At 44.6% G+C, this 26,718-nt stretch overlaps 1 protein-coding gene across 1 annotated transcript; it reads right to left on the reverse strand.

The window, feature by feature from the left end:
• Positions 1-2,424: 2,424 nt before the first annotated feature.
• On the reverse strand, positions 2,425-26,718 carry YDJC (YdjC chitooligosaccharide deacetylase homolog). Its single transcript, XM_065418020.1, has 5 exons — positions 26,555-26,718; positions 9,043-9,202; positions 7,146-7,245; positions 4,871-5,048; positions 2,425-2,767 (listed from the first exon to the last, which is right to left on the reverse strand). Exons 1-5 carry the CDS (start codon positions 26,716-26,718, stop codon positions 2,425-2,427), a joined length of 945 nt encoding a protein of 314 aa, XP_065274092.1.

Raw genomic sequence — 26,718 nt, forward strand, 5'->3', positions numbered from 1 at the left:
TGCAGTTTAAGACCCAAAACTACAGCATACTGGTGAAACTATACACCCAGGAGTATTGGTATAGGCTTTCTGCAATTCCATTCTGCTACCTGTAATAAAAATGCTCTCAAAGGCTTTGTGGCATGGTTTATTTTTAGACAGACTGAATTTTGAAAATATCTGTATATAGGGAAAGCTTATAGTTGGTTTGTTGAATGTTCTTATTGCGAACTTCGTATCTCTCAAGACTTTCTCAGAACACTTTATCATTTCCCTATTTACATAAAAATAGTTCAGCTAAAAGTCCATGTACTTAAAATGAGGAGTTCTTTACTCACACTTCCACTTTAAAGTGCTTTCAATTCATTTGAATGTTAAAATCCTGTTTTTGTCCTATTTATTTAGAAATATGGACATTTACAAAATTGTCTAATATTCACAGTACAGAACAATGGGTTAAGACCACTCTCATGCTGATTTTACAGTGTTCAGTTAGTGTGAAGGAAGCAGAAAATGAGTACAAATAACAGTACAATACATGAAAAGAGAAGGGATGTTCTGATGATTGTGTGATCAAAGCAAATTTATAGTAAGTACTCATGAGAATAAATCAAAGGTTAAAAATTATGTAATAAAACAAGGTCATGTCGTGTAAAAATCTGAGATACAGTATTAGATAATCCACAGTGCCTCCAGGCATATTACTGCACATGAACAACATATAGTAAACACTAGGTGGCACTCATACTTCTAACAGCACTTTTACAATCTCATTCTTTCATTGTTGAGTGCAACTCTTACATCCCTTGTTCTTTTATTATACTTTATCACAATCAGTAACCTGGAAACTTTACCACTAAATGTAAAGACTGGTGTTAATGTAAAGTTGTTTGACATATCAAGCACTTCCAAAAATTGGTTTATTTTGTAATTTTGCCTCAGCCACATTGTACACCATGTACCTATTACAATAGAGATTGTAAATCTGGAATTAATACTGTAGCCTAATCTAAGTTTATGGAATTGCCTGAAAGGTGCTTGATATAGCAATCTTAATGTTAGTTTTGTTTGTTTTTTTTCCCTTACACAAAGAAAGTTCCCAGTTGGCTAGGAACCAGAGGCCAAATAAGTCCTGTTAATCATGGAAAAAATCATGCCCTCTGTGCACACAGCCCTGGTATGACTGGGCCCTTGTAGACTTTGATTTTTCTACAGGTTATGCATCAAATGGCTAAGACTTTATAAAAATAAAGGCCTTGTGCTAAAATGAGGTTTGAGTTAGCTAAAAGGGGAAAAATACTGGTCAGGCTTAGATGAAGTGCATTTTTCCATCTCTTTATATATCCAAGATGGCTGAACAATACTGACACATTAAACTATGCTTTGGGCAGACATGAAGCTCAGAAAAATCTCATACAACAAGGAGGATTTTTCAGAAAGTACCAGAGGAATGAAAACTGACCTGTAGTGGAAGTGTAGAAATTAGAAAGCTTTGATGATAATCAGAGTTTTTCCCTTCGCATTGTCATTGCTCCCTCTAGATGTTAGAACATCTTTCTGCTTACAGTAAGTGGCCATCACAGCACGTAGAAAGGGCAGAGTGTGGTGTATTGACAGGTGCCGGTAGGATTTTTACAGGTAACAGTCATCATGAAATAGCTAATTGGGTCAACGATTGCTGTTCTTGTAAAATCATCTAAAAAGCCTGTCTGGAAGTGCTGGCATTAAAATTTTCTTTTGACTGCGTAATGGCTAGAGCCTACTTCAATAGAACAGTAACTCTGCATCCAGCTACTTGCATGGAGTATGATTGAAGACATCAGAAGGCTAATACAAGTTGATTACTTTTAGTGAAGAAAAAAATGTTTGCAATGACCATTCCTTTTCTGTAGGCATGAGTAAAGATGCAACAGTTCAAGTAAAAAAATGAAAGGAAAATACAGTAATTTCTGAAGGGAATGCTCAAAGTTACTAGGCTTACAGAAATCCGCCTCCCTTGCCCAGGTGAGTCTTACTTTCTAGGCTGTTATCTTTTTGCAACTACTCCCTGCCACCGCACACACAAAAAATCTTTCAAAAAGTTGATGCATGATTGCCAGCCATGGGTGGATGTGCTATCTGCTATTGCTGCATCTGCAGGAACTGTTTGTTAGTCTGACAGTTAGGCCTTGGCTTTCAAGTTAAATTTTGGGGTGGAGCGTGAATATGATACACAAAAGATAACCATCACTTTTAAATCAGCTGAGGTGTCTTATAAATCTGATGACAATGAGAGAGATACAGGCTGGGATATTGCTGCTAGGTGCATTGGAGAGTCCAGGTATTTCTAATTAGTTTATAGGCTGCTCCCAGTCCATTCACAGTTCCTTTCTGCATTAATGAGGTATACCATCAGCTACAGATTCCTCCCCCCTCTCAGTACAAGCTATATTTATCTTCTCTTGCTTAAAGATTTTTAAATGCACAAAGTTGAATGTTCCTTGTTTTGTAATAGCTTTGCAACTCTGGATTCATTAATGTTTGGAGTTCATGCAAGCGTTCCCATGACTGTGAAAAATCATCTGGTCCTTCTCCACAGCCTCCAACAGGTGGAATAGTGGGGTACCCCGGATGTACCATCAGTTCAATTGTGACTGTTCTGCTTTGCTGATGTTGAGGTGAAAATTGAGTCATCAGAGAGTTTTCCTTGGTAGCAAAAGCCGCCACGGCAGTATCAATGGCGCTCTGAATGTTGCTGACAGACATGTTTTTGCCCATGGTACTCAAACCTATATAAATGTCAGCCCACCTGTTGGAGGGAGGATACAAAAATTAATATGAACAAAAGGTATGAAATGTAGCTGTAGTGTAGACTTTAAAAAAAATTAATTTCAAATGATCTTCTGTTAGTGTAAATATTTAAATACAGAATAATACCAAATACAACTACCACTGAACAGGATAACTCATCCTTTCATTATTAACAGACACCAACACAGAGCATTCTCATTTGACACATCAGTTTTTGAACAAAGGCCCCATTCCTGCAGGCTATGCGGTGTGGGAGGACCCTGCTCCCACAGAGCCCCAATGAAGTCAACCCTTGGCCCGCTGCTTTGGTTGGAGAATGTTTAAATGGGGCATGATACAGCTCTTGCTGGGGCCCTGTGGCTGTAGACCCACTTTAGAATGTGGGGAGGAAGGATGGTGACCATGCAGGATACTGTTTACTACTCTATATGAAAATAGTGTGTTTTTATTGAAAGTTTCATTTTTAAAAAATGAATAAATCATAATTTCAGGTTATAGTTACCTCTAATAGCTTAATTTTGCGTAAAGCTGACTCTGTAAAATGGGAAAGCTTGCTAACAGATCTGCCCCCATGTATAGCAGAGACATGCTTGCTTACTTTAGGGGCAAAATTACAGGGGTTTACTACAGTTCGTACTGAAGAGCCAACAAACCCAACAGGGAGGCTATGCATTCTTACACATTAGCAACAGAATTGTTAGCTATGTTCCAGCTGCAGGGCCAAATTCTTGATGTTTCACCTGTGCAATCCCAAATGGGTTCGACAGGTGTAAGGGAGTGCAGAATTAAAGTTCCCAGGTATAACTGAGGACAGAACTTGGCCTAGGAAGGCCACTTGTCTGGTGTTAAACTGGACAGTCCTCTTTTTGAAAGATTTGTCCCGTCTGGTACTGGATGTGGTTTTGTCTGGTATTGGCTGGGAGAATGCTGCTCTGCCCCCTCCAGCTCTTCAAAATCGCACCTCTGTGTGGCATGACCTTGAATGCACCATATGTACAAGATCATGCCGATGGGGGCAGGGTAGCAAGCTCTTAAAGATGGAGCCTCCTCTGTGTGGCGTGACCTCACGCACTGGGCATATGAGATCATGCCAGCAGGGGCGGGCCCACGCTGCTCCCGGAAGCACCAGAATGTCGCGTGAGTGGCTGCTTTAACCTGTATTACTGCTAACGGTGCATAAGCAGGCAAGACCCCAACGTGGCTTTCAGATTTCAGGCTGAGTTTGCAGGTCTGACAGCAACTCAGTCTTTTTAATTGTAAACTGATGAAATTTGACATAGCACCATTACTACACAATAAACATAGGGTCATATCAATTATACAGAGTCCTGGCCAGAGCACTTTAAGAACTTTGGTTTGAATGGCCTGCACAGATGCTAGAGATCAGTTTCATGGGTCTCTGGCTCTGCTGCCTTTTGGCTTCAGCCATTTTGTCTCCCTCCATCTCTCTGTGATTGTTTTTTGTTGCATGTGTTTGTTTTATCACAGTTTGCCACCTTTGGCCCGCAGGAGACTAGATGGAGAAGTGGAACTAAAATAGACACGAACAAACAGAAGTTAGAGAGACAAGGTGGGTGAGGTAATCTCTTTTATTGGCTCAACCTCTGTTAGTGAGGCAAGCTTTTAAGCCACACAGAGCTCTTCTGCAGGTCCTGAAGCTGAAAGCTTGTTTCTCTCACCAACAGAGGGCTGGTCCAATAAAAGATATGACCTCACCCACCTTCTCTCTCTAATATCCTGGCACTGACATGGCTACAACACTGCAAACCGAAGTTGATATTTACACTTTTCCTCATGTCTCAGTGGGAGCCTGCAGTGCCACATATCTACCACCCTGTGGTGCTGTGGGAGGCTATAAATCAGCAGCAGTTGTAGGCTAATTGCCTGATTCAAGATGGTGTTTCCTGTAAGTAACCTAGTGCTTGTATCTGTGCCTTTGAGTCCAAAAGAGAGACAAAACACTACAGAAACTGCCCCTTTGAGGTAGGAGAATGCCTGCGCTCTGTTTCTGTAATGGTCTGCGTGGGAAGATGAAGAACATCAAGAACTGGTAGGATCTGAATTCTTTAATGTATATATGCGATGGGTGTGTCTGTCTTACCTTATTCCATGTCTTGTAAACACATCTACTGTGTCAAGGGAATCTTTTTCTACTCCCAGATAAAAGTCCATTAGAGGTGGCTCTATCCACGCACAGCTGTGAAGGCCTAGTTCTATCGGCACACGTGTATACTTGATCCCATACTCTTCTAACACCTGTGCAAACACATGTCTAACCTCTACAAGAAAAGCCAGAGAGAATGTAGTTAGAAATTAGATAACTAGGAAATCAGCTCCCCTTTTCCTTACGATTGAAAAATATAATCCCACATGGCCTTTCTCCCCCTGAAAGGGTCATCGGTGGGGCATCCCAAGACCCTCTCCCTTTACCTCCCTCCAACCCACAAAGCACAGTGTCCAAAGAATCCCATCAGCACCTGGTAACATTACTCTGCAGCCGGAGCTGTGCTACTGGCCCCGCACATGGGGTGCCAGCTGCAAGCCCCGTGCCCGCCCCCAGCCTTTTACCCCTGTCTGGGTCCCCCACTCCCGGAGACACGGCACTGCTCCCGGTCCCAGCTGTGGGGGGGAGGGAGGCGCGGACACGGGTAAGGGGACTGGCTTTCAGCATCCCCACTATTAAAAGGGTTCCAGTGCCACTGGCTGTAAAATGGGAATAAAGATGCTCTCCCCACCTTTGTAAAGCACACTGAGATCTCTGGATGGAAAGTGCTCCATAAATACAAAGCATTATTGGCATTAGGGGCTGTTTGTCCTTGAAGACATCATCAGCTTTAATGTGATCTGCTACCGTGGGATTTTGCAGTGGAGGCTCTTCAGGATGGACACATCCTGAGATATTGTGACTCATACATCATGACCCTGCTGATACAAGCTGGCTCTGAGTGCACCTTTATATGTCAATTTCACCTAGTTGCTTTAAAATCACCAGCCTCCAGTGAAGTTTTCCATTGCTGCAATGAGCTGATTGGCCTACAATGAGGCTCGCTCTCTATCTGAATCTCTGCTGACGGGTGAAAGGTGACTCCAGTCAGGCCCGGTGATTCTCAGAGACTTGCTGGAAGAGTGGGGCCTCACCCTAGAAATTCCTCACCCTAGAAGTAGCAGCTCCGTGGCCCACTGTCAGATCTCCCAATGTACATCTTTGAGTGAGGCTCAGCTGATCAATTACTGTTGTCATGGGAGACTGGCAGAAATGAAAACCTCTCCAGTCTTGTCAGCAGCTGTACTCCATTTACTGCTCCCTGAAGCCAGCACCACAGCTATGGTGGATAAACAGCTTGGCTGAAACCTTCAAAAGTGCATGATATACTTCTGGGTATTTACAGGCGAAGCTCTGGTGTTAGCACTTCAGAAGGTTTGGCACCTCCTATTGCTACACAAAATCCCCCTAGGACAGTGTGATCAGTACAATAACTTCTCTCACCAGGCCGGGTCCTCTTGGAAGTGTAATTTGATCAGTTCTTCCTATTATAATTAAATCTAATATTTATTGCCCTTTGTTGTTATAATTAAGTATTAACAGGCAGCATTTGAGTTGTTCTGTAAGAAGGGAAGCCAGGGAAATCTCCACCCTCCACTCAGAAGCTTTAACTTCCCGGGGTGTTTTCAGCATCTATGATCCAGACATGTCTGGGAAACAGGCAGCATTATATGTCTTCCCAACTCCTCTCTGACTGGACCTGCCACCTGCCTCTTTGAACACAGACCTCTGCACTGCATGTATGTGACAGAAAGGGGCACAGGACGGTATAGCATAGCTCCCTTCCTCCCACCCACAAATCTCTCCTCTGTGCCCAGTGAAGAGGGAGAAACATATGAGCTCTAATGTATTGTGTGCAATTCCTTCTACTTAATTATAAGAAATGTGCTGCTGAGATTATAAAGCTGCAGTGAATGGCAACAAAACAACTGCTGGTTTGGGCAGGGAGTCAGAACGATTCATAGATTCAGAGCATTTAAGGCCAGAAGGGACCCTTACAATCAGCTAGCCAGATCTCCTGCATATCACAAGCCAGAGAGCCTTGCCATTAAAGGAGAGCCCAGCACAGACATCCGGGGGGAGAAGGGAAGATGTTCAAAGGCACAAAATATAGTCAGTCACCTAACTGCCATTCGTATTACTGTACATCCCCCCCCCCCCCCCCCAGGGATTAAAGGGTCTCTCATGCTGGATGGGAACATTTCACGCTATAGTTCTTGACCAAATACCTTTGTGTAAAGGATCATTCAGCAAACCGAGAGTGGGAGGGTTCCCTCAAAGCAGAATTATCCTTAATTCTGGGGGGCTGGGAGGAATATCACCACCACCCTACCTGGGAGAACATGAACATGCTGGTGTCCGTCCATGTGATGAGGGACATGACCTGTCAATTCACGAAAGAGGTCAACTTGTGCCGTTAGCTCCTGTTTCACCTAAATAATGAAGATGGCAGGGGAAGGGGGGGGGAGAGAAAGAGAGAGTTGTCACTAGTGCAGCGAATAGGAGACGTCTGGTACAAGGTGTTCACTGGAGGACACCCTGCCCCATCCACGACACCGTCCATTATTACTCATGTAGGGCCTGCTCCTTGGAGGTGCTGAGCACCCTCAACTGGCAGCAAAGCCAACCCTGGACTCTGCTCTGTAATTTGCCAAGGGCCCTTGGTTCCCATTAGCTTTCTAGGATCAGGCCCCTAGAGCACCATCTGTGTGCACGGGGCTATACATGCAGAGTGAGATTGTCAAAGTCACCTAAGTATCAGAGGGGTAGCCGTGTTAGTCTGGATCTGTAAAAAGCGACAAAGAGTCCTGTGGCACCTTATAGACTAACAGACGTATTGGAGCATAAGCTTTCGTGGGTGAATACCCATTTCGTCAGATGCATGCAGTGGAAATTTCCAGAGGCAGGTATAAATATGCAGGCAAGAATCAGTCTAGAGATAACGAGGTTAGTTCAATCAGGGAGGATGAGGCCCTCTTCTAGCACTTGAGGTGTGAACACCAATGGAGGAGAAACTGCTTTTGTAGTTGGCTAGCCATTCACAGTCTTTGTTTAATCCTGAGGTGTCAAATTTGCAAATGAACTCAAGTTCAACAGTTTCTCTTTGAAGACTGGTCCTGAAGTTTTTTTGCTGCAGCTCTTCCTAAGGGAGCTGGATTTCCAGTTCCCATTAAAGTGAATGGGAAATAGTTCAGCTCTGACAATCTCAGCCCAACATCCCTGTATGCTCTTTGAGGCAGGCACTGCCAACCTTTCGGTCTGTGCAATGGGGCTGTCCTGGCTGGGGCCTTTAGACACCACTGCCAGGTTCGCTGAGAAGCCTTTCCTTGAATGTTGAGGTGTGAACACCAAGGGAGGAGAGGCTGCTTTTGTGATTGGCTAGCCCTTCACAGTCTTTAGAAGAGGGCCTCATCCTCCCAGATTGAACTAACCTCATCATCTATAAGGTGCCACAGGACTCGTTGTTGCTTTTTACAGATCCACACTAACAGGGCTACCCCTCTGATCCTTGAATGTTGTTATCCATGGCTGAATGCGCAGCTCTTCACAAGCAACAGGGAAGTGAAGGCTCTTGGCTTTCGCCAGTCTTTGTATGGGTGATTCCTACCCTGACCCGCCCATGCACCTTAGCACTTGTTACTACGCTCCTGGGCCTCTCCTGAAGATACACCCAGAGGTGTTAAATTGTGTGGTGGCTTCGTGTTCTGAAAGAGTCACTGGGGACTAGATTTAAGCCACGAAATGTCTCTCGCTTGCTACCAAAATCCTGTTTGAACACAGATGAAAACCTCTTGCACCAACCCACCAAGTCAATGTGTTTAACATACTCTGATGATTCAAGCTGACAACTATCAGAATCAAACAGTTTCTCAGCAGGCAAATTAATCCTAATAAGCACTTCTATTGATTTCCCATGCAATGATCTCAGGACACCTTATAAACAATAATTCCTGTAAAACCCCATCCACTTAGGTAAGCGGTTATAACATAGCCGCATGTGGGGAAACTGAGGCACGGAGAAGCGCTGTGACTTGCCCATAGTCACAAGGCAGATCTAGGAGTAGAACCCAGAGCGCCTGCCTGCCAGGCTCCTGCTCCAACTACACCCTGAGCTCTGACCTGGAGAAGCTTTCCACATGACCTATGGATGAGCAATAAAGCAAAATGATTTTAGGGCAAGTTATGTCTATGGAAAGTGTTTGGGTAGTGTCGGCTGCTTTTTCTCCCACCTCTGACATTTTCAGGAGACCTTTTGCTAGAACCGTCCTGAATCCCATCTTTCCGTGGAAGAATCCGTCTTTGTTGAGCAGGGAGGAGTTCTTCTTGAGTGCCGTGCAGACAGGAGAGCCCTCGGACAGGTTGGCGTGCAGACCTATTGGAATGTTATGCCTAGAATATGAACAAAAGGCTGGTTAAGTTTCCCCTTCCTGTAGCCAGTGAGTGAGAGCCTAGTTAAGGAGCTGGATTTATGTGGAGGGGTTTCATTGTCTCTTTTAATTATGGAATTTAGAGATGCTGCTCCTCTGGAAAGAGAGGCAGAGCGAGATGCTGAACAAGAGTAGATCCTCTCCAGGGATCAATCCTGTGTTGTCTGTTGGGAGACAATCTGATAGGTCCCTTCCACTTCAAATGTCTTTGATTCTGTGCGACAGACTGGCAGGAACAGTAGCAATGAAACATCTTGGGCCAAACTCTGCCCCGCTGTAACTCCACTGTAGTGAATTTGGCCCTCATCACCCTGCTTCTGACAGCAGTTCATTGGTATTTTCATAGACAATGCATCCAGAGATGGCATTTATTACATTAAAAATACATTGTTTACGGGATATTCCAGGTTTGCCTGACAGCTTATTTTTAAGATGCCCTTTGATAAAATCCAGTTATAGACAGTACATAAGACATATAGATATTATGGTAACAGTGCAAGCTACGAGTGTATGGTAAGAAACACCAGAGTTTAAGGGCAACTCAGTTCAACAGGCTGGATTTGTGATCACAGACAGTGCCCAGGTCTTCTGTTTATGTACAAGGACAATTGCTGACTGAACAACATGGATGGTGTTGTACAAATTACCATCCTTCTCTAATAGAGAGAAGTGCTAACAGCAGAGAGTTGGCAGAGGATAAATGCAAAGCCTATACTTAAATAACAGCAAGGGTCTGACTTAATAACTGCGGATTAAAAATTAACAAAAGCCAGCAGATCTCTTAAAATGTAATTTACTGAAATGCTTTGCATAGCAATTACATTTTCTTGCTCAGTGTTTATTATGGTTTCCCCTACAATGAATACAGGAACCACAAGTGCTTAGATATGTTGTTAGTTTCTCTATTGCTTCTGGAAACGCATCTGTGTTGGCTAAATTCTGCTTTGAAACCTCTCCCAGGGCTACTCCTGGGTCTCCTAAAGACCCAGGAAGGGGTGGAGGAATAATATAGTGCCTCTCTCTCTAGCTCTGCTGCCACCAGGCTGCGGTGTTAGAGCACTCCCAACTCTCTCAAGTACGAGGCTCTGAGTGGCCACTTAGAGGGACTTTGCCATTGTACCTTCATAACTGAAAACTGTCGGGTTTTTAACAATTTAAATCCAACCTTTCATGTGACCTTTCCATGTAGCTGCTACAAAGGGCAGTAGGAACTCTCCGGCATGATGGATTCCACAACAAAGCCAGCAAAAGTGAACTTATTATTTCAAAACTCCACACGCTAACTAGCCCCACTCCTGGGTTCCCCAGTGTGTCCTGACTTCTATAAGCCCCACGTTTAGACTACTTGGGGCGGCAGCACTGGTGTCAGCTACATGGGGTGCCCTAGTATGGACAGGGCTCTGGCTCCAGCAGCGGTTTCCAGCCACGTCCTCTGAACACATTTACCTGACACGGCGCCGAAAACCGCTGCTGGAGCCAGAGAACCTTCTACACAAGGGCCCCAATGCAGTTAATACCAATGCAGCTGAACCCACCTGGGAACTATGTTACCCTTCCCCGGTGTAGCTCTGCTTATGGGGTTTGATCTTTCCCAACGACAGGGCACTCGATGGGGCTGGAATACTTACAATGGATATTCTGTATGGTTTGCATGTAGGAGTTTTCTAGTTGTGGGGAGGGGATAGGAAAGCCTGAAGAAAGGCTCTAGAGGCCACTGGATCCATAGGGAATGCAGTGGACAGTCCCCTGGATTGTGGGGAATCCATGAGCACATCCCGCTCCAACGGTGTTGCTTCTTGGCTTCCCTTCCCCTCAGCAGATATGCTGAAGTCACAAGGGTAAGAGAGCTGGGCTTGTTTTCACTGTAAAAGGAGGCTTTGAGGTAACTCCAGAGCATGTTCCAAAACTTTGGCTAAGATCAGTTGACCATCTGGTAAGTCCTCTATTGAGGAGCTATATTCTGCTCTGGCAAAGGGATTGACCCTCTGCTCTTGTAGATCTCTAACTTTATAGTCCTCTGAGGGGTATTGATAACGTGTCATCTTCCTGTTCTACATGTGTGTGTTTTCTCTGGGATACCATAAGCCATTTAACGCTGAGTCCCTGCATGTATTCAGCAACAGATGCTCTGCAATGAGTGGTGTTCCTAACAATTCCAACGCTGGGGACAGATACTCTCCCACGTTAACTAAACTGGATGGAAAACAAAAGCAAAAGTAATATTTTGGCAGTGATCTGCACTGCCACGAGGGGCCAGGGCTCTGTTCCTGATGCCAGGCACACTTTATTCAGGTCAGTGGGGTACAGGTGTATGGAGGGAACAACACCAGAACCTGACCCAGTGTCCACTGAAGTCAATAGGAGCTTTTCCACTGACTCCAATGGGCATTACGTCTACAGGCTTCAGTACCTCTCAGCACCGAAAAGGAACCTCTCCAGCCACTGATAAGCAATAAGAACGGAAAGGGATGGTGAAAGCTGAGATATGTGGGGAGGATCCCAAAGACTCACGTCCATTAGGAACAGGGAGGGACAACCCTTACCCTTCCTTAGAAGAAAATTTCCAGCCTGGGGCAGATAATTGTCTCACACCTACACAGTAGCAATACTTTACTCTTGCACGGCTCTTTACAAAGGAGGGGAGGGATTGTTATCCTCACTGCACTGATTGACACACACAGACAATAACTTGTCCAAGGTTACACAGCAGCTCGGTGGCCAAACAGAATGCAGCTCTCCTGGCTTGCAGTCTGGTACCCTCTCCACCCATTTACTATACACGGGCCCCCTTCCGGAATGAGCGTTGTCAGTCACTCCTGGCCACTAACACAAATGGTTTTTAAACAATCCGAATCCAAACCCCATCTAATTCAACTGATACCATTTGTAAAGCAGAATAATTGTATCTGATGACACCGCTGATTTATCACAACCACAGTTGCTGTCAACGGCCTGAAATGCAAAACACTGAATGTATTGAAGAGAGTCCCTAAAGTAAGCTGGGGAATTCACTTGGTCTCTAAATCAATTTTACCCAGTGTGTTAAGCAATAACCACAATTCTAGGATCAGTTGACAGAGACCTGCAAATGTATGTTTACAAGATTGTCTGGATAATCTCTGGGTAATATACAGAGAGGCAACAGCTGTGCAGCATCAGGGTTTAACTAAATTGTGATTAAACAAAGCCTAAATGACACAATTTCTGTGAACTCGGGCGCACACCTCGTGACTAATACCCAATGGAGCTATCCACAGGAATCAGACAAGGAGGATTTAGTAAGCTCCTTGGGGCAGAATTCTAGTCTGTTTTGTGTTCTGTACCACACTGAGCATATTGTCAGCACTCAATAATGGGACAGCATCCAGTTACTTCTCCTGAGTGAAGGGTAACTGTCAAAGCCAGCCCACTGGCTGTGTTCTCAAAAACCTTTATGCATCATCCAAATCAGGGGTAGGGAAGGAGAACACACTCTTGTGGTAAATGCAAACAAGGGAGGGGAATAAACCAGGTAAATGAGTCACTGGAATCGTTTCCTTTTCAAGGATCTGTTGTTTCTCAGCGTGAGTGCTCTAAGCAAATGTTCCTGCTGAAACAATTGACCTTTCCGCAGTCACAATAAATGCCGAGTTCAGAATGTAGTTGAGTATCTCTGGTTACTGGGAGCTTCATGCATAACTGCATTAAACTTGCTGTTAACATATCCATCAGCTTTCTGAACATGTCTGTCTCCTGACCCCAAGTCCTGACCAGCCATATGCTGGGCCCAGTGCAAAACCTGGGATTCATTCTTTGAGACCAGTATCTTCAGTTGTTTTGAATTCCTAGCTGGGAATCTGGAAGGGATCTTCCTAGGCCCTTACACAGAGCTCTTGCTTTAAGCTCTTGCTCCACCTAACGAAGAGAGGGAAGAGCATCTTCGCCAGCAGGCTGGCTAACCTAGTGAGGAGGGCTTTAAACTAGGTTCACCGGGGGACGGAGACCAAAGCCCTGAGGTAAGTGGGGAAATGGGATCCTGGGAGGAAGCACAAGCAGGAGAGCGCAAGAGGGGAGGACTCCTGTCTCATACTCCTGAGAAAGAGGGACGATCAATGAGTTATCTTAAGTGCCTATACACAAATGCAAGAAGCCTGGGAAACAAGCAGGGAGAACTGGAAGTCCTGGCACAGTCAGGGAACTATGATGCGATTGGAATAACAGAGACTTGGTGGGATAACTCACATGACTGGAGTACTATCATGGATGGATATAAACTGTTCAGGAAGGACAGGCAGGGCAGAAAAGGTGGGGGAGTTGCGTTGTATGTAAGAGAGGAGTATGACTGCTCAGAGCTCCGGTATGAAACTGCAGAAAAACCTGAGTGTCTCTGGATAAAGTTGAGAAGTGTGAGCAACAAGGGTGATGTCGTGGTCGGAGTCTGCTATAGACCACCAGACCAGGGGGATGAGGTGGACGAGGCTTTCTTCTGGCAACTAGCAGAAGTTGCTAGATCGCAGGCCCTGGTTCTCATGGGAGACTTTAATCACCCTGATATCTGCTGGGAGAGCAATACAGCGGTGCAGACAATCCAGGAAGTTTTTGGAAAGTGTAGGGGACAATTTCCTGGTGCAAGTGCTGGAGGAACCAACTAGGGGCAGAGCTTTTCTTGACCTGCTGCTCACAAACAGGGAAGAATTAGTAGGGGAAGCAAAAGTGGATGGGAACCTGGGAGGCAGTGACCATGAGATGGTCGAGTTCAGGATCCTGACACAAGGAAGAAAGGAGAGCAGCAGAATACGGACCCTGGACTTCAGAAAAGCAGACTTTGACTCCCTCAGGGAACAGATGGGCAGGATCCCCTGGGAGAATAACATGAAGGGCAAAGGGGTCCAGGAGAGCTGGCTGTATTTTAAAGAATCCTTATTGCGGTTGCAGGAACAAACCATCCCGATGTATAGAAAGAATAGTAAATATGGCAGGCGACCAGCTTGGCTAAACAGTGAAATCCTTGCTGAAAAAGGCTAATGTAGTGCCCATCTTTAAAAAAGGGAAGGAGGAGGATCTGGGGAACTACAGGCCAGTCAGCCTCACCTCAGTCCCTGGAAAAATCATGGAGCAGGTCCTCAAGGAATCAATTATGAAACACTTAGAGGAGAGGAAAGTGATCAGGAACAGTCAGCATGGATTCACCAAGGGGAAGTCGTGCCTGACTAACCTAATTGCCTTCTATGATGAGATAACTGGCTCTGTGGATGAGGGGAAAGCAGTGGATGTGTTATTCCTTGACTTTAGCAAAGCTTTTGATACGGTCTCCCACAGTATTCTTGCTGCCAAGTTAAAGAAGTATGGGATGGATGAATGGACTATAAGGTGGATAGAAAGCTGGCTAGATCGTCGGGCTCAACGGGTAGTGATCAATGGCTCCACGTCTAGTTGGCAGCCAGTTTCAAGCGGAGTGCCCCAAGGGTCGGTCCTGGGGCCGGTTTTGTTTAATATCTTTATTAATGATCTGGAGGATGGAGTGGACTGCACTCTCAGCAAGTTTGCCGATGACACTAAACTAGGAGGCGTGGTAGATACACTAGAGGGTAGGGATCGGATACAGAGGGACCTAGACAAATTAGAGGATTGGGCCAAAAGAAACCTGATAAGGTTCAACAAGGACAAGTGCAGAGTCCTGCACTTAGGACGGAAGAATCCCATGCACAGCTACAGACTAGGGACCGAATGGCTAGGTAGCAGTTCTGCAGAAAAGGACCTAGGGGTCACAGTGGACGAGAAGCTGGATATGAGTCAACAGTATGCTCTTGTTGCCAAGAAGGCTAACGGCATTTTGGGCTGTATAAGTAGGGGCATTGCCAGCAGATCGAGGGACGTGATCGTTCCCCTTTATTCGACATTGGTGAGGCCTCATCTGGAGTACTGTGTCCAGTTTTGGGCCCCACACTACAAGAAGGATGTGGAAAAATTGGAAAGAGTCCAGCGGAGGGCAACAAAAATGATTAGGGGTCTGGAGTGCATGACTTATGAGGAGAGGCTGAGGGAACTGGGATTGTTTAGTCTCCAGAAGAGAAGAATGAGGGGGGAATTGATAGCCTACAACTACCTGAAGGGGGGTTCCAAAGAGGATGGAACTCGGCTGTTCTCAATGGTGGCAGATGACAGAACAAGGAGCAATGGTCTCAAGTTGCAGTGTGGGAGGTCTAGGTTGGATATTAGGAAACACTATTTCACTAGGAGGGTGGTGAAGCACTGGAATGCGTTACCTAGGGAGGTGGTGGAGTCTCCTTCCTTGGAGGTTTTTAAGGTCAGGCTTGACAAAGCCCTGGCTGGGATGATTTAGTTGGGAATTGGTCCTGCTTTGAGCAGGGGGTTGGACTAGATGACCTCCTGAGGTCCCTTCCAACCCTGATCTTCTATGATTCTATGTCATCGAATAGCAGTGCTGGTGGGTGAATTCTATTCTCTTCCTTTATAAGTAAATGGATCTCTGTTGGCATCCTGTTTATATCCCTACCTTGGAAACCGCCAGCTGGCTGGGCTTGTCGGCTTTTATTACAAGTGGTGACAGGATAAAGATAGAAATCTCTGCATACAGATGTCACGTTAGTAAATATCACCGTGTCTGACACCAGGGAAAGCAATGCTCTGCTGTGCACTGCTTACAAGAACTTATGCCGGCAGAGCACCTTTGGATTTCTGCTTGGCAAATACAAACACATTTACACAAAGAAGGTTGTTGCATAAGAGTTGGTCACTGCCTCCCTCTGGCAAACGTTAAGATCTGGTCAAAGAACACATCTAATTGTCATGCATCTTGTTCTTGTTTTTCTTCCCATTATTCCTGATTACAAAGTCTTTTATACAGAGACAAGGCTTCTTAGGCCTGATCTACATTAAAAACTTTTGTTGGTATAGTAATGTTGGTTAGGGGTGTAGTTTTATTATGACACTTTTATACTGGCAAAAGCCCTCAAGTAGACGCAGTTTATACCTGCAAAAAAGTCCTTTTGCCATATAGGTTACTTCATGTGGGGAGCTTGTATAAGCTATACCGGTAAAAGCACTCTTTTGTTGGAGTAATCGGATACCAATTACCTGAATGAAATAAACGACAGCAGCAAAAGCACACTTTTGCTGGTATAAGCTGCGCCTACAGTAGGAGGGTTTGCTGGAATAGCTATCCCAATAAACCCTATCTAGGGTAATGTCACTGGCTGGCCCTCGAGGCAAGCCAGGCTCAGCCTTTTCTATCACATACTAACTAGCCCCCAGCTGATAGTGATACGGCAGTTTAATGATCATTAGTGATCCCAGCTGCAGGGAATCATGAACTGCTACTCACATAGAGCTAGGAGTTCAGTGCGGGGAGAGTGGATTGCAGAGCAAGGTCCGGCACCTGTGGGGGTAGAAGCTCTGAGCTAGGGTTTAACCAAGGACAAAGTCAGGTAGAAGGGCCCCCAGGGAGTAGGTTAGGCTCCTGTGGGGGAAGCCCTGAGCCAGGGCTGACCAGAGTAAGGAGATGTCATGGGGAACCTGCCAAGGAGGCAGTGAGGGAAAACCTGCTAAGACAAGAAGTAACAAAGGGCGAACTCTGCCGGAGCAGGTCAGGCTCCTGTGAGGGAGGCCTGAGGAAGGGCCCATAGAAACATTGCAATGGAGTCTGAGAGGGTGGAAGAATTATTATTTGGACATTTAGCTTGGACTGTCAGTTGGACCTTGTGCTACCCCAGAAGGGGACTGAACTTTCTGACTTGGCCAGAGGGCTGAGCCACAAGAGACCTGGTGAGAGGCAGACAGCTTCCAGGAGGCACTGGCAACAAGGGCCCCTTGCAGCATTGCACCCTGATGTCAGAGGGGTGATCTGGAGGCTGAGTACGCTACTTCGGAGGCAGACAAGGCCTTATACTGTGCTGCCCCCATTCATTCAATGGTTGGGTCATCACAGCTCACTGAGGAAGTGAGGGCGATGTGGTTAGCAATCAGATGAGAGGGTGGAGGGAGCAGCAGAAATACTTCCAGATTAGGTAAATGTCAAGCAGGAGGATCAGAATGAAGTCACTGTTTACACACACGTTTTGCAATTAGCGTTGACGGGAAAGGAAGTGAAAACAGAGGGCAATGATGTGGTTTGGTTAGAATTTTTCTTCTAAATGTACCCAGATGTGGTAGAGTTTGTGCAACTAACATTCTGCATCTGAGCTACAAAAAACCAAATGAGACTAGGGAAGACTATCAACTTCCATTTGACAATGTTTAATTTTTTTCATCAAATGTTTTGGTTTAAGCCGCTCGTAACAGATAAGGGACACTGATGTTCAATCACAATGGAGCTGACAAAAGAATGAAGAAAATACTGTGGAAAATGTTTAAAAAGACCAGTAAAGATAAGATGTTGGAATCTATCTACATAGTGCAACAGAATAACCTAAGAATAGCAGGTCTTAGTCTCCTCCACTCCTATGTACTGCGGTTGATACTGATGGAGTTGCAATTCAGGGTGAACAATAAACTTTTTACGAGTGTCTCACAACTAGCTGAGAGAGACAAGATATTAAAGTTGTTTTTCAAGTCTTGCAACATCCAGGCCTTGTTCTGATCACCAACTCCTGCACTGATGCTAGCAGCATCCCACCAGCCACACAAGCCTGCTGCAGCACACGGCTGGTGCAACCAAACCAGCAGAGGGGGCAGGGAATTCCCCTGAAGTATACTTCAGTTCCTTAGATATTTTTCTGTCCCACTGGGGGATTGATACAGTGAAACCTGCACTCAGGGCCATTTCCAATAGGCAAGCCTTGTCTTCGGTGATATCTCTAAAACGTCTCCAAGCTTTCCAGTGTGAATTAAGTTGACCTTCAGTGAACGTCCTGTCTACATCAGGCAACCAAATTTTGTTGGCCCATTGGGTGGCTGTCTTAAGCCAGGCTTCATTGTGCTTTTTTAATATAACTTTGCAAGAACACCCAATATCCTACTGTAGCTGTGGAGGGGTCTTCAGCTGGGGCATGATGGGAGGTGCCACATTAGACTGGGAGCCAATATTCAAAGCAGGATATAATGAGGGGCCTAACAAGGAAAAAAGATGTTTCAAACTTTGTAGGTGTTGACTCCCGGGGACATTCAGGTTGTATATATTTTTTCAGACTACTAGACCAGCATCTTATTTCTTTGAGGCTGTATTTATTCAGCTTCTTAAAACCTGCAAACATGGCTGTAGACTAGTGTCTTGTGAGCTATGGAACAAAGAAGAGCAGTACAAAGTAAGCCAAGCTATACTGAAAACTGACAAGCTAAGTGTTGTGAGACAAAACCAGAACACAACCCCAACAGTGGTATAAAACCCCACATATGCAAAGGGATTTCCCATATGCAAACCAAGACTTTAATCAGAAAAATGTGAATGAAAATTGGAAATTGTTTAAGAATGCTTTACTAGATGCCCCAAAGCCACAATCCCACAATTGAGGAAGAAGGCTGTATTGATTAAAAAACCAACCTGGTTTAGAGGAGATATGAAAGCAGCTATAAAAAATGCAACAACTGGAAGAAAGGGGAAGTTGACAGTAATGAATATAAATCAGAAACTAGGAATTTTAGAAAACGGATAAGGGAAGCAAAGGGACACAAGGAGAGATGTATGGCCAGCAGAGTTAAGGACAATAAGCAATTTTTTAAGTATACGAGGAACAAAAAGAATCCTAACAATGGTATTGGTCCATTAGATGGAAATGATAGAATTATCAATAATAATGCTGAAAAGGCAGAAGTGTTCAATAAATAGTTTTGTTCTGTATTTGGGGAAAAAACAGATGATGTAGTCATATCGTATGATAACATTATTTCCATTCTACTAGTATGTCAAAGGATGTTAAACAGCAGTTACTAAAGTTAGACATTTTTAAATGAATGGATTGAAATAAACTTGCATCCAAGAGTTTTAAAGAGCTCGCTGGACTGTCAGGGCTGATTTTCAATAAGTCTTGGAACACCAGAGAAGTTCCAGAAAACTGGAGGAAAGCTAATGTTGTGCAATATTTTAAAAGGGTAAATGGGATGACCAGAGTAATTATAGGCCTGTCAGTCTGACCTCAATCCCAGGCAAAATAATAGAGCAGCTGATATGGGACTCAATTAATAAATAAAGGAGGGTTATATGATTAATGCTGATCACATGGGTTTATAGAAAACAGATCCTGTCCAACTAACAATATCTTTTTTTTTTTTTTTGAATAAGATTACAAGTTTTGTTGAGAAAGGTAATAGTGTTGATGTAACAGACTTACAGACTAATGTAAGGTATTTGACTTGATACCATATGACATTCTGATTAAAAAACTAGAAAGATATAAATTTAACATGGCACACATTAAATGCATTAAAAGCTGGCTAATTAATGGGTCTCAAAATGTAATTGTAAAGGGAAATCATCATCATCAAACAGGTGTATTTCTAGTGGGGTCCTGCAAGGATCACGGTTCTTGGCCCTACACTAGTTAACATTTTTATTAATGATTTGCAAGAAAACATAAAATCGTCACTGATAACATTTGTAGATGACACAAAAATTGGGGACATGGTAAATAATGGAGAGAGACAGGTCACTGATAGAGAGTGATCTGGATCAATTAGTAAAATGGGCACAAGCTAACAACATGTGTTTAAACACAGCTAAATGTAAATGTATATATCTAGGAACAAAGAATGTAGACCTTATATACACGATGGGGGACTCTATCCTGGGAAGCAGTGACTCTGAAAAAGATTTGGGGAATGGAGTAGATAATCAGCTCAACATCAGCTCCCAATGCAACACTGTGGCCAAAACGGCTAATGCAGTCCTTGGATGCATAAACAGGGGAATCTCGCGCAGGAGTAGAGAGGTGATTTTACCTCTGTATTTGGCACTGGGTGACTGCTGCTGGAATACTGTGTCCAGTTCTGGTGTCCACAGTTCAAGAACAATGTTGATAAATTGAAGAGGGTTCAGAGAAAAGCCAAGAGAATGATTAAGGGATTAGAAAACCTGCCTTATAGTGACAGACTCAAGGAGCTCAATCTATTTAGTTTAACAAAGAGAAGGTTAAGGGGTGATGTGATTACAGTGTATAAGTACCTACATGGGGAACAAATATTTAATAATGGGCTCTTCAGTCTAGCAGAGAAAGACATAACGTGATCCGATGGCTGAAAGTTGAAGCTAGACAAATTCACACTGGAAATAAGGTGTACGTTTTTAACAGTGACGATAATTACCGTAATCATTGGAACCATTTACCAAGGGTTGTAGTGGATTATCCATCACTGACAATTTTTAAATCAAGATTGGATGCTTTTCTAAAAGCTCTCCTATAGGAATTATTTTGGGGAAGTTCCATGGCCTGTGTTAGACAGGAGGTCAGACTAGATGATCACAATAGTGCCTTGTGGCCTTGGAATCGATAATCCCAGTCATAGATTCAGTGAAAGTGAGGGTGGGATCTGCAAAGCAGTGCCGTGAGGGATGGAAAACTTGATATTTGCCAAGTTGTCCATCTCAACACTGCATAATTTCTGATTGCAAAGGCATTACAAGTTAACATTACCCAAGGCAGCCCTGCCTTGTGCACGGGAATAATTATGTGCTGGCTGTTTGGCTCACAAAGGCTGCAGATGCTTGGGGGGGAAACACAAGCCATCTGTCCCCGTTGTGGATGGCCTGGGACAGAGACTGGCTAAATACTTCCATACTCAGAACTCCCGATGGCTGAAGCAGCTCCTCTCGTCAAAGTGCAGGGTTAAGCAATTTCCCGGAGACGCCATTGACAGCTACTGCTTCTCTGCAGTGGGGTTTCACCCATGCTCACTGTTCCTTGCAACACTAATGCGTGCAGATCCACGGGCATCTTAGAGCAACACTTCACTATAGACTTTTGCAGATGCTGAAAACCTACACACAGACTTCCCCCAAAGTTTCCTGGGGCAGAGGGCCACGCAGTACAGCTCCACAGCAAATAAGGCTGAATTCCGGTATTCCTTGCATGGGGGCTCAGGGACGATATGAGTGGCTGGAGAACAGCCAGGCAGGGGACACTGTGGGAAGGCAAAGATCTACATCTGGATGTTGCAAGTTGGGGGGAGTTGGTATTTTTATTTTTTTGCTGCTGTTTCCCACACTCTACAGTCGCTTGTTTTGCTTTATAGCTGCTATGAAGACCTGCTAATTCCTGCTGTCTTACTCCTGCTGAGTCGCCCAACCACAGCATAAGGCAACATATGGTGCTCCAAAGGAGGCCTAGCAAAGTGGTGGCGAAGTAAAGTCTAGGATGACACACACTTCACCATCATAGGGCTTGTCTGAACAAATACTTAGTTTGCAGCAAGCTGGGGTGTGAATCTACCCCGCACTAGCCTGCTGTGCGCTAAGTTTCATGTGGACCCTGCTGACGCTCACTAATAGTTCCCTAGTGTACTTTGATCTACTCCTGTGTCAAACTATGATAGATCAAAATGCACTAGGGAGCTCTTATTGCATGGCAGCAGGGTCCACGCAGACAGTCTGCAGCAGGATATGTTCACACCCCAGCTAGCAATGAACTAAGTATTCATTTAGACAAATCCATAGTGTGGCACAAAAAAAAACTAATTCCCACGTCATTCTGAAAGGAGATATCTGAGAGAGAGAAGAGCCCTCATTTATTTGTACTCAATAGTTAAGCTATGTCTGTGTCTGATAAATTTGAGGCCAGTTACTTTAAGGCTCCTTCTCTACTTGGACATACCCCCAGAACCCCGACCAGGGGTATTCTATCTGCTACCCAAGATCCATAAACCTGGAAACCCTGGATGCCCCATCATCTCAGGCATTGGCACTCTTACAGCAGGATTGTCTGGCTATTTGGACTCTCTCCTCAGACTCTATGCTACCGGCACTCCTAGCTATCTTCGAGACACCACCGACTTCCTGAGGAAACTACAATGCATTGGTGATCTTCCTGAAAACACCATCCTGGCCACCATGGATGTAGAAGCTCTTTACACCAATATTCCACACAAGGATGGACCACAAGCTGTCAAGAACAGTATCCCTGATGAGGCCACGGCACACCTAGTGGCTTAGCTTTGTGACTTTGTCCTCACCCACAACCATTTCAGATTTGGGGACAACTTATACCTTCAAGTCAGCCGCACTGCGATGGGTACCCGCATGGCCCCACAGTATGCCAACATTTTTATGGCTGACCTAGAACAACGCTTCCTCAGCTCTCGTCCCCTAGTGCCCCTCCTCTACTTGCGCTACATTGATGACATCTTCATCATCTGGACCCACGGGAAGGAGGCCCTTGAAGAATTCCACCTGGATTTCAACAATTTCCACCCCACCATCAACCTCAGCCTGGACCAGTCCACACAAGAAATCCATTTCCTGGACACTACAGTGCAAATAAGTGATGGTCACATAAACACCACCCTATACTGGAAACCTACTGACTGCTATACTTCCTTACATGCCTCCAGCTTCCATCCAGGACACATCACACAATCCACTGTCTACAACCAAGCCCTAAGATACAACCGAATTTGCTCCAATCCCTCGGACAGAGACAAACACCTACAAGATCTTTATCAAGCATTCTTAAAACTACAATACCCACCTGGGGAAGTGAGGAAACAGATTGACAGAGCAAGACGGGTACCCAGAAGTCACCTACTACAGGACAGGCCCAACAAGGAAAATAACAGAACACCACTGGCCATCACATACGGCCCCCAGCTAAAACCTCTCCAGCACATCAACGATCTACAACCTATCCTGGAAAATGATCCCTCACTCTCACAGACCTTGGGAGGCAGGCCAGTCCTCGCTTACAGACAGCCCCCCAACCTGAAGCAAATACTCACCAGCAACTACACACCACACCACAGAAACACTAACCCAGGAACCAATCCCTGTAACAAACCTTGTTGCCTCCCCTGTCCCCATATCTACTCTAGCGACACCATCAGAGGACCCAACCACATCAGCCACACCATTAGGGATTCATTCACCTGCACATCTACCAATGTGATATATGCCATCATGTGCCAGCAATGCCCCCCTGCCATGTACATTGGCCAAACCAGACAGTCTCTACGTAAAAGAATAAATGGACACAAATCGGACATCAGGAATGGTAACATACAAAAGCCAGTCGGAGAATGCTTCAATCTTCCTGGACATTCTATTGCAGATTTAAAAGTAGCCATAGTTGAACAAAAAAACTTCAGGAACAGACTTCAAAGAGAAACTGCAAAACTAAAATTCATTTGCAAATTTAACACCATTAATCTGGGCTTGAATAGGGACTGGGAGTGGCTGGCTCATTACAGAAGCAGCTTTTCCTCTCCTGGAGTTGACACCTCCTCATCAATTGTTGGGAGTGAACTACATCCACCCTGATTGTATTGGCCCTGTCAACAATGGTTCTCCACTTGTGAGGTAACTCCCTTCTCTTCACCTGTCAGCATAACAATGCCTGCATCTGTAATTCTCACTCCATGCATCTGAAGAAGTGGTTTTTTTTTACCCACGAAAGCTTATGCCCAAATAAATCTATTCGTCGTTAAGGTGTCACCAGACTCCTTGTTGTTTTTGTGGAAACAGACTAAGACGGCTACCCCCTGACACTTGTCAGTATTAAAATGTTTCCCAGGCCAACCAGCTTGTTTTCCCAGAAATGATTTAAATCAATTTCACACATTTAGAATCCAAAACAATCCCAGTTTGTTCTAATAAAATAAGGGAGGGGAAAGGAGGGCTGTAGTTTGTACTGACAAATGTCCCTCCAACCCTGCTCTAGCACACTTAATCAGCTGACAGTATAAATGCTCTGACCTGGATTCAGTTATGCCTTTTTAAACTGCAGTCAAATGGCCTACTTTCTGAATACAGAAGTGTACGTAACCAGAAACTAGGCCAGGTGGAGTCTATATTTAAAAACCTGCCAGTGAGTAGGGCTCAAAAGTAGAGTTATAATGCCAGACTATTACCAGAGTGCCAGGGTTTAAAGCTTTTCATGGTATATCTGTATCTTGGGAAAGTGTTTGATTAACCTCACTGTTTTACGTGATTTTTTTGATTTACTAATAAGCAGGCCTCTAGGTTACATTTCTCCCTGACACTTCCTTCTGCCTGATCTGCTCTCCTGGCAACAGTTGCATGTCATTTCTAACAACAGACAAACTTGCCACTAATAATTGGTCTCTTGTAGGCAGAGAGGCCGTGGACTGAAGGGGCCTGGAGGCCTTTCCCTTAGAGAAAGTCCCTGGCTCAGGGTTGATGTATGATGGTGGGAAACCTGCACTGGTGCCACCTATGATCTGTGGCTAGATCACAGTCCGTAGGGCTGCCAATTGGGCCCCTTCCCTGATGGCCAAATTCACTGAAGACATTCTTGTCTTTAAAATATGACTACAGTTATACACATCATGCAAAACACACATGCCACCCTCCAAGCATATCCAAACCTCTTCCAAAGGTGGCTTTGGATGCGCACAGAGAACTAGCATGAAATTGCTAATATAAAGCTGTCCCCTGTGAACAACTGGAGTTGGGAAATGGGACACAAGGTTTCAGAGTCCCAGCAGAGCCCTCTTTTTAAAAAGATGCTTTTTAGTCTACACAGAGCTTTCCAGGTCCAGGTTACCGAGCTGCTCACTGTTTCAGGAAGTACTTCTCTTTCCAAGTGCTAACCCCGTCTGGAGCTGCGGTATAAGCTGGGTTTTACCTTCTAAATGAGTTACAAATAATACTTCATATTAAAGGATTTGCTGGGTTAGTCCAGGAGCCCTGAACATACCATGTGATGTGATACAGAGCCAAGTGTGACAGCATCTCTTAAAAAGCCCCTGCAGCAATCAGGAATATATATAATAATTCAGGTACCTGACACCCCAAAACATTCTTTGTGTGTGTGTGTTTTATTTATGGTTTTACAAAACCTAATATGAGTAAAATGCTTTCATGACTGTTAAAAAAAAAATGGTTTTTTTGGTTGGAATTGCACAGGTTTGCAACCCAAACATTGCAGAATTGTGCTAGTGCCTGAGAACCAGAGAGTGGAACCCACTAGTTTACTTTCAGTGTCCAAGCTGAGTGAAATGCAAAAAGTAAACAAACAGCATAAATGGTAAAAATAAGTGAAATGTTTAAAATTCATTCAATTCTAATAATCTAGGGTGTAAGCAGTTCGGAAAGAACATTTGCTTTTTAAAGCATGGACTTTTCACTGATGGTGTCCCTTGAAGTGCTCTGGAAAGCGAGAGACCAACAAGCCCAGATTGTGACAATGAAAGAAATAATAATCAGGATAATCTCCATTCCACCCCCGATACATGTCAGGGGAAAAATGTGCAAAGTAGTGGCTAAGAGGAAGCAGAACCATTTAGGGTACATCTACACTGCAATTAAAAACCCACGGCTGGCCCGTGCCAGCTGATTCAGGCTTGTGGGGCTTGGGCTACAGGGCTGTTTAACTGCAGTGCAGACATTGGAGCTCCGGCTGAAGCCCAGGCTCTGGGATCCCAGGAGAGGCAGGTCATAGAGTTCAAGCTCCAGCCCGAGCCCAAACATCTACACTGCAATTCAACAGTCCCTTAGCACAAGCCCGAGTCAGCTGACCCGGGTCAGCCGCAGGTGTTGAACTGCAGGGTAGATGCACTCTTAGAGTAACGTTTGCAGATGAGTATATTTTGTTTGACTATGTTAATAAAGTAGTATTGTAGCTATATCAGTCCCAGTATATTAGAGACAAGGTGGGTCAGGCTGGTAATATCTCTTATTAGATCAACTTCTGTTGGTGAATGTGCATAACACCGTCAAAAGACGAGCCTGAGAGCTTAAATTCATACCTGTGCTAGACATTAAAAATCATGGACTGGATAGACACTGGATGTATGGCTCATTACAACAATCTGTAATCCATTAACCCTCCCTTGTCCTACAACTGCAATGAAATTACTGCCCACTTGACCTTGAGTGGACTCTTGCAACATGTGTTAAGTCCTTATGCTAAAGAAGTCGTTACAACTAAATACAAGGTGTGACACTCTGAGTACCTTTCCCAGACCTGAAGAAAAGCTCTGTGTAAGCTCGAAAACTTCTCCTCTTCACCAACAGAAGTTGGTCCAATAAATGATATTACCTCACCCACCTTGTCTCTCTATGCACTAGCTCTAGTTTTCCTGCAAAAGCCTGGGAAAGTTGAGTTTTTCCATTTGGCTATGAATGTTATGGATTCAGTGAATGTTACAGTTTGGGCTCTGCTCATATGGCCTGGGGAGGTTGCATGTGAAAGGGACTAAGTAAGTAGCTCACCTTCTTGCCAGTTGTGCTGCATCTGGCGCAGCACTGCCATTGACCAGAAGGGAAACATTGGAAACTGCTCCAGCCAGGAAACACTCCACCATTCCTTGGTTCCTCCTTGGGCAGTAGCCAAAGTCATCTCCGGTTACAATTAACTTCACTCCGGCCTGAAGCAT

This window comes from Emys orbicularis, chromosome 16 (assembly GCF_028017835.1).
Source record: "Emys orbicularis isolate rEmyOrb1 chromosome 16, rEmyOrb1.hap1, whole genome shotgun sequence".
Lineage (NCBI taxonomy): Eukaryota > Metazoa > Chordata > Testudines > Emydidae > Emys > Emys orbicularis.

Coding starts and splice junctions, on each gene's coding strand:
- YDJC (XM_065418020.1), bottom strand. CDS start 26,718: ATGCTTCAGGCCGGAGTGAAGTTAATTGTAACCGGAGATGACTTTGGC. Junction 5,049..7,145: donor GCATGTTCATGTTCTCCCAG/GTAGGGTGGTGG, acceptor CTTTTCTTGTAG/AGGTTAGACATGTGTTTGCA. Junction 2,768..4,870: donor TTTACAAGACATGGAATAAG/GTAAGACAGACA, acceptor TCCCTCCAACAG/GTGGGCTGACATTTATATAG.